We start from the raw sequence: 8,328 nt of genomic DNA, 5'->3' as shown, positions 1-8,328 counted from the left end.
TCCCTTCTTTCCCAGCTCCGGTTCCAGGAGTTTTCCCAGCCTTGGACTCCGAACTCTCCCTTATGGAATGGTCGCCTCCCTGTCTGCCCCGCTTCTGGAAAAGTGGGAAAAAAGCGCAAAAAATAACCTCCCAGGAAAAAGCTGTGCTGTGCTTCCCTGACGGAGAGGCGCTGGAAAGCTGTCCCCGACCAGCCGAGTTCCTTGTGGCATCCCTAAAACCTCGATCTTGCTTCTCTCTGATCTTTTTTTACATTAAAGATTCTCCCTCGGTTCTCCCCATATCTTTTCTCTTAGAATTCTTTTTTTTTTCTTTCTTTTTAAGCCTAGTTTAGAAGTAATAATTCAGAAATACGTTTAGAGGCGCTTGGGTCGTATGCTTTATTTATTTATTATTTACTGATTATTATTTAGTTAATATGGCTTAAATATGTGTTTTATTGAAAGTCTTACTTTCAAGTGACTCTGACACGTAAATAGTCACAGAGGTGTCTCTTGGCTCCCTGAAAGTTAAGAGGGTGTTTTACACCTGGTGGTGGAATTCGGAACAGTTTCACAAATCCCAGCTTTGTGTCTCTTTTGCTTTTCCTTCTGCTAATTGTTTCTTCTTCCTGGATTTCCCGTGAGCTCAGCTCTCTCCACGGAGTTGTGATAAAACACTTATTTCCCCCGAGGTTTTGACACGAATTTCATGGGAAGCTTCATTTTAAGTCTCGTGGAACCAGGGATAAACTAATTATTGGGGGTTTCAACAGAACAGTGTGCATGAAAATCCCAGGTAATCGATGGTTCAGTGACACCATCACACCTACAGCATGAGATTAATTACAGAAAAATCATAAAGCTCTCAATTTAAATAAGTCAAGGCCGGGTTGGACAGGTTCTGTCACTGGATTTTTGGTACTGTGGTCCTACTTTTTTTCCTGGAGTGGTGTCTGTCCAGTGCCCTTTTTATGTTGTACTACTAGTGATCATGCACAAAAAGCAGTGCAATGTTAAAAGGGCATTGGCCAGCAATGCTGTCTACGTTATGTTCTCATTTTTTGCTACAGTCACACGTCCAAAGTCACTGCCTGAGACCAGGAGGGGATTTGCAAAACAGCTGTAAAATAGTTTTGAGTTTTCTGAGTGCCCTGCAAGGAGCAAAGAACACTGCCCAGCATTCCTAGTTCTTCTCCACTCCATTCCCAGGTTTCTTTGCATTTTGTTGTTGAGGATCTCAGCACCTCCAAACCCTGAGAGTTCTCAAACCTTCAATATGAAGTTAAAAAAAAAAGCACTTTCATTTAGATTTATGAAATACACCCCCACAGTGACGGTGCTCTCGCACCCAGGTGGCAACCCCAGGGATAATGTACATCCACAGAGCTGAGAAATAAGTGTTTAAGTACATTTTAAAGTGATTCAGCACCTGCAGATTATAAAGAATAAACTGATATCTAGAAAACATTCCCTGTAATGCAGTTTTAAGAACATCTGTCTGACAGCAGCTCCGAACCTTCGCTTGCTGCGAGGCAAACCTAAGAAATAAATGCATTTGGAACTGTAGTTTCCAGGTAAAAAAAAGCACCAGAATTGTTTGAAATCGAATTTTCTGCTGAGCATTTTGTTGGGGGGTTTGGGATTTTTTCCCCCCTTTTGGTCAGTGCAACAACCAAATTACAAATAATAAGAATGTCTTGAAATACATGAGCTCTTGTGTGTGGGGTGAACTTGAATATTACCCAGTTCTTCGTGATCCACAGCAACCACTGTGTGAGCTGAGGTGTTTTATTGCCTTTTCTGAGTGTGGTGGTGATCCCTGCCCAGAGTTGTTGCTGCTAACAAGTGCTCTGACTTTATTGCACTACTGTTCTGTACAGCGAGCAGTGCAATAGTATTGTCAAAGCATCTGAGAGCAGAGCACCTTCAGCCTCCCTCCCCTCCGAGCCCGTGAGTAAATTACAAATTTACACCTCAAAACCTGCATTTTCTTTGGGACTGTTGTCAAATAAACTGCTTCTGACCCAGGTGGGATTTTTGCAGGGGTGTGTGTGTGTGTGTGTTTCTGGAAATAACAGTGAGAAATAAGTGTTTATGAAATAAAAAGCAGTGATATTGAACTGGGTTAAGCTTTTCATTGAGCACAGGTCTTAAAATTCCAGCCAGGTGATGGATAAGCTTTGAGCTTCACACTCAGTTTTTTCATGTCCTGGGTCACAGTAGTAGCGTGGTGTTAGTGGGTTCCTGTCCTTGTGGAAGTCTCAAATTATCAATTTGAATGTTTCATGGGTAATTCTGAAAGCCACCTGTACCCATTGTCTGCTTTCCCAAAATTAATCAAATGGAGGAGTTGGAGAAAAGCAAAAAAGCAAAATAAAATTATTTTTTGGGGGTACCTGCCTGTGGAAATGAAAACCTAAAACTGTTTGCTTAGTGGAGGAGAAGAGAAATTATTGGGCAGTTAAGGAAAAAATCCCTCCTGAACTCTTTAAACATGTGTGGTGTAATGAAATGTATTTTATTCCTGGATTTTATCATGGCTGGTTTCTGGGGCAGGTGTGGGAAGAAGTTTTGGTGGGCAGATGGTGAGTTATGGCTGTACTGGCTGAAAGCTTTTCCCTTTGATTTACAGGTGCTCAAGCTCTTCACCAGATTTAGTTTCCTTTTCTTAAGCTATTATTTGAAAATTTGCTGAGGGTGTGTGAAACATCACCCATCTCCACTCCCTCAGAAAGGGGGTTTTATTGCAGAGTATCCTGGATCAAACCCTATTCCTTGAGGCTGTCTGAAATTCCAGATCCTCAAAGGCATTCCTGGCCACTCCTTAAAGAAGTTGGGATGGTCACTGTGGGGTTAATCCCAACAGAAACAGAGAAAACCAAATTAAGGAAGTTACAACCATTTTTAACTTGCTTTCATCACTGTCTCTTCTGTGACTGTAAAAATCACCGAATTATTGTGTAAAAAAATTAATGAGTGGCCTGTGAACTGGGCAAACTGCCTTTCTTTGCAGTGGAAGTCTTTAACAGATATTGAAATCACAGGCTAAAATTAATTAAGTAGTAATGCTATCAGCAGACTGGTTTACAAGGCAATTAGATAATTCTCTGGTGGCTTATTTATCCCAAGGAGAGAAAAGTGATGTCATCAGTTTTATTAGCTGTTAGTCAGTCTGGTTTATTGGGGAATAATAGAATATATCGTGGGCATTAAAACCAGCTGAAAGAACACATCCCTGACATAATGAATAACAGAACCTCTGGTGATACTTTTGGATCCTGAACACTTGCTCTCAATCTCTGCTGGGTTGTGGTTTTGCTAACAGAACTTTGAAAATGTTAAGTTTGAAAACTGTTTTCTGCTTTCCTGAAACACATGAAGGGCAAATGGTTGGGGCTTGTCTGCAGGTTTTGGTTTCTAATACACTGTGCCTGACCTTAAATATTTTAGTTCCAGAAGGCAGAAGCTGATCTGGACTGGATTCAACACAGACTGGAGTATGAAATAATGAAAACTTTTCCTGATGATACACCACCAGAGGTAGTGTTAATAATTAACAATGTTTTTGATTAAATGCATAGATTTTACTGCATTTTCTATGAAGATGGTAACAAATGGGACTGTTCTTTTATCTGGTTGTTAGGGTTTTATTATTGTTATTATGAAGTATTTCCTGCATCATTTATCAAGATAACTGGCCTAGAATGAATTCAAACAAAACCCCCTTGGTTTCTTAGTACAGAGAAATTCTCCCATGTTCTGCTCTGAGAAATTAGTAGTGGTAACACCTAAATTCAAGAGACAGAGCAAAGGTGTGTTTTAGCTCTCAGATCCAACTTAAACTTGCTCAGAAGCAATGACTAAATTAATATTTGGGGGAGAGATTAGAGGAAGAGGACAACAATAAATGACATCACGTAAAGGATTCTATAAATAAGTCCTTATCTCCGAGTATATTGTAACATACAGCAGAAAAATCATCTTTTTTGTTAGAAATCCCCAATTTATTCTATGCCAGAAAAGCTATTAAAGGTCTCCAACACCATAAATTCCTCCTCCTGTGTTTGATGTGGAACCACAGAGTTATGCTGGTTTATTAACACCATCTAGAGCAGAAACACCCTCACAGCTACACTTTTCACTGCAAAGGCTCATTTCGTGTCCTGTTTTGGGGCCTCCAACACCTGCCCTTTTAATTGGTATTGACCCAGATTATATTTTCTTTGCTGGTGTGGTGTAAATGTACTTTTACCTTCTCCACAGGACAATCCCCTTGCTATCCTGGAAGGACTCTCAGCAGCCAAAGCTCGTTACAAAGCGCTGTGCACCCGGATGGACAGGATTGCCAGGGAGCAGAAAGAGGCCATGAAGGGCATCCAAGCTTCTGTGGAGAACACAACCAAGATAGTTCAGGAATTACAGCAAAAAGCTGGGCTTGAGGTAGGGCTTTTCCTTTTAACCCCTTTCTTTTCACTCCTGGAAATGAACAGGGACTTTGTAGCCTTTACTTACTGTGAGTGGTTGGAAGCTGTTGCACAGAGTGCAGGCTCTTGGAAGGAGATGAGAAGATGGTTTCCCAGGAGAAATTCCTGCAGGATTGGAGCTCTCTCTGTAAATCCCAGTCCTCAGCAGTGCTCAGACTGGGAGCTGAAGTAATACCTGAGTAGTGTCAATAATTTCATAGAGGTTTCAGAGGAATCAATGCCTTTGGGCACAGCTGTGTCCCAGGGCCACGCTGGCATCTTTTAGGAATGGAAAATGGAAGGTGAAAGGGATTTTAAGAAGCAAGAAAGCTTTTAAGTGGAAAATGTTCTTTTCACTGTCTGAAGTGAGTAAGTTAAAACCAACACATTGGAACATACACACTGGGATTGTAAGTTTTCCCTCAGTATGATAACACCCCTCTAGCTATTAAAGAAACCAAGAACACATTTTCCTAAGTGGTCTTCAGACACTGCTTTATAACATTTTGAGGAGGTTGTGAAAGCATTAATTTTGTCCCTTTACAAATAAGGTGCTTCAGATCAATGTTCTAACAACACTGCCCTGAGATTGTGTTTTATCTGTCAACACCTCTAGATAAGGGACTGGTAAGTCTTTACAGACAAAAGGTACTGTATCCTGACTTAAAAGACAGTACTTACATGTCACAGAAAGGAAAATATATCATATCTCCCCGTGTTCCAAGGATAGGCTGCCAAGCATAATTCTGTATTTGGATTTTGTTAAAGTGGAAGACTCTCCTCTCTGGAGTTATATGTAGAATTTTAGATAAAGATTTTCTTCTACTTTGTTCATTTCCTAAACCAGAGATGAATTAAACTGCTCTGGTGAAATGCAAGTCTTTGAGTTCAAGTGCTTCTTTTTATTGAAGAATTTATCTTACTTGAATAATTTATAGTATTGATGCTAAAGGAAGATTATGGTTGATTTTTTTCAGGAATACTTTGCCTGTGAATTTGCTTTCAGTTGAAGGAAAGTAGGAGTCTACTACCAGTTTCCCTGAGAAAAGGGCTCCATAAACATTGAGTTCTTCTGTAAATATCATCACCTCAGGAACCAAGGGATCAGAGTTCTCTGTGTTTGCTTTTTTTTTTTTGCCTAGAGCTTGCCCCTGTCAGCAGAAGAACAGGCTGCAGCACAGCAGTTGGGCATCCAAACTGGGACAGAAATGGAATCATCAGTGGGAAAGGTAATTAGGGCACGGAGTGTCAGCATCCCAGAAACCAGGAATCCTGAGTGTGGCTCAGAAGGGCTGCTTTTGTGACTTAATACCTCTCAAATGAGTGGCATTTTTCAGAAATGGGATGAAGTTTCTAACAAACCCTTTCATTTTTATTGTACACAGGTTAAGATTTTTAATTGTTCCGGTTTAATTGTCCACAAATGAAAAATTAGCTTTGATGGAAGACTTTGTTCCCCTTATTTTTTTCATTGGGATGTGTTTGTGTTTCTTTTCAGGGATGCAGTTGGTTGCTCTTGTTGATCCTCTTGTTCTATTAATGCATGAGATAAAAAACCTTTGGGTGGGAGTCAGGAATGTAATTGATCCAAACCAATGCATCTCAACGTGGAGAGAAATTTAATTTCCTGTAAAAAATAAATTTTGGGGTATGAGTAACAGTATGTTCTAACTGCAATGCAGTAGAACATAGATAATAAACTAAGATTTGTTGAAAAGTAGCTCAAAGCACAAAATTCCAGTATAATTATCTGCAAATATTTGGTTTGGGTGTCATATTAAAAACACAATAATAAAGAGGGTCAACAGAGTGTATTTATCTGATTGATCTTGTCTTTTTGCTGTGCCTTCTCACTGCCCACTGTCACAGGACACCCCACTTTCTGTCCCTTTATTGCCAAGGCTGGTTTGCATGAAAGCTGTCCAGGATCCTGCAGCTTCACTCAACATATCTGTGTGCAAATATCTGCTCCTGCCTTGAGAAATGCTCTCAGTTCCTGCCTTTCCATCCTGAATTCTAAAGCACTTCCCACCCAGCTGCCACAATCCCTCTGGAGCTGCATCCTGTGGCTACCAAGGCTCAGTGGGGATCAGCCCCTGTGTTGTTTTTGTGTTCTCAAGACGTTCCCTGAAAGGCAGAAAAAGTGGGAAGACGTTGCAAAGGCCCTGGGAATTTTGTATCAGGGCTGTATTTCTGGCTGAGGAGGGTTTGGTAGAGCTGCTTTCAGCTTGTCACAGCTGTCAGCCTCCCAGGGCTGCCTGGGAAGAGGGAAACCATCTCTCCCTTTGCTGCATGTGAAGTGCTTTCAGAGCCACACTGGAATGCAAAGGAGGAAGCTGGAGAGGCTCATCTGACTTGCATATCAATCCTGCTGGATCCATTTGAAACTTAATTTTACTTGAAACTGTGTTTGATCCATTGTGCCCGTTGACAGCTGCAAGATCCTGGGTTATCCAGTGGTAAAATGTAACCACTTGTGCAGGAATGAAAGTGTAAAAAAGAAAATTTCTAACAAATCCTGACACTTCTGTGTTTATTCCTAGCTAGGTTGTGCAGGATCCACAGTCCCTGGCTCAGCTAAAGGTAAGTGCTGAAAAAATAAACTTCCCACTGTTTTCTTCTCGTGAAGCCTGTAAATAAAGACAGTAAATTCACTGTTTTCACTCTCAAGCACCAGTAACTCCTGCTTTCATGTGAAGAATTCAGATTTTAGTGTAAGAACCTGACCTCTTAGCTACATTCTGTGTATAGTTCTGGGGGTTCTTCTTGCTGTTGATGGGACTGAAGTGCATCCTGCTTTGTTTATGGTATGGAAGAAATGGTCTCACCATAGAAACAGCTCTTTTGAATCAATTTGTCCCTACTTATGGGAAGGAATTCTCCTGTTTTGCTTTGGTTTGGTTTTTGAAACACAGCTAAATAGTCACTGACAGACCAGATTTGTCAATCCAGAGCTCAGATTAAATGATTTTTCACTGGGCCTGCAGATACAATGATAGTTTGGAGGGAGTATCTTCCTTCCCTCCTTCTTCTTGCTGGAAAATCTTCCTTTAGACCCATTTAGAGGGATTATTAAATGGTAATGGAAGGGACAGTCTCCAGAGGGTGAGATTTACAGAGCACTCACAAAAATCATTCAATATGTGCTTTTTAGCCTTTTTCTGCCTGTTTGATCCCTGTTTTGGTAAATGGTTTGGGTTTGTCTTACAGGGCAGCACTGAGTATTTCACAGGTGGATGAGATGAGTACGAAACCCTCTCACTCAAGAATTCAGGTCCTGGAAGAACTTGGTATTGTGAAAAGCAACAAAAAAGGGGATGTTGAATTAGTTGTGTAAGTGAAAGCTCGGCCCGTTCTCGTCTGAGACACAAAAGCACCTTGGTCCCAGCTCCTGGATTATGAAGGAACAAGTATTTCCCTGGGATCTAAGAGCTGCTGAAAGTCCACTGTTTGGAGAGTTGTAATGTTTCTGTGCACAAATTCTGTTTCTAGTACTTAAAACTGGAGAGTTAAAAACCACTGAGGTTGGCATTTTGCCTTGGATATTTATAGGCCTATGGCTGATGCATTTTTGAAGAGTTGTTACGAGCCATGTGACATTTTCTTGCTCTCGTTCTTCAGCGGGTTTTTAAACAAGTAAGCCAAGCCTCTTAAGTGTACTTACATTCCTGAATAAATGATGAAAGCTAAGGAGATGCCATGGATTTATTATACTTTTGTGTACGTGACTCCAGACCCGGTGCCTTGCCCTGACCCCTGAACCGGGGCCCTGACCTGCTTAATTTTCCTTTGCCATGAACTCCCTTGGGTTTTTCAGAGTCCAGGGAAACCAGAGGCTCGCAGAGGGGCCGAGATTGGGAGGGACCTCTGGAGACTGTCCAGTCCA

General features: G+C 41.2%; 1 protein-coding gene across 2 annotated transcripts; it reads left to right on the top strand.

The window, feature by feature from the left end:
- Positions 1 to 2,370: 2,370 nt before the first annotated feature.
- LOC103763687 (spindle and kinetochore-associated protein 2) lies at positions 2,371 to 8,135 on the top strand. Of its 2 annotated transcripts, none has more exons than XM_018076808.2 (5): positions 2,371 to 3,519; positions 4,243 to 4,419; positions 5,585 to 5,671; positions 6,990 to 7,025; positions 7,653 to 8,135. In XM_018076808.2, the coding sequence occupies exons 1-5, from the start codon at positions 3,487 to 3,489 to the stop codon at positions 7,680 to 7,682; spliced, it is 363 nt and encodes a 120-aa protein (XP_017932297.1). In that variant the 5' UTR covers positions 2,371 to 3,486; the 3' UTR covers positions 7,683 to 8,135. The 2 variants fall into 2 exon arrangements, with proteins under 2 accessions (XP_017932297.1, XP_017932298.1); XM_018076809.2 differs by having other exon boundaries at positions 2,373 to 3,519; positions 6,986 to 7,025.
- Positions 8,136 to 8,328: the final 193 nt, after the last annotated feature.

The sequence above is a fragment of the Manacus vitellinus genome, unplaced genomic scaffold (genome assembly GCF_001715985.3).
Source record: "Manacus vitellinus isolate BGI_N305 unplaced genomic scaffold, ASM171598v3 scaffold_32_pilon, whole genome shotgun sequence".
Classification (NCBI taxonomy): domain Eukaryota; kingdom Metazoa; phylum Chordata; class Aves; order Passeriformes; family Pipridae; genus Manacus; species Manacus vitellinus.
Note: the sequence above shows the minus strand (reverse complement) of the source record. Positions and strands in the feature narration are given on the sequence as shown.

Coding starts and splice junctions, on each gene's coding strand:
- LOC103763687 (XM_018076808.2), top strand. CDS start 3,487: ATGAAAACTTTTCCTGATGATACACCACCAGAG. Junction 4,420..5,584: donor AGCAAAAAGCTGGGCTTGAG/GTAGGGCTTTTC, acceptor TTTTTTGCCTAG/AGCTTGCCCCTGTCAGCAGA. Junction 7,026..7,652: donor AGTCCCTGGCTCAGCTAAAG/GTAAGTGCTGAA, acceptor TTTGTCTTACAG/GGCAGCACTGAGTATTTCAC.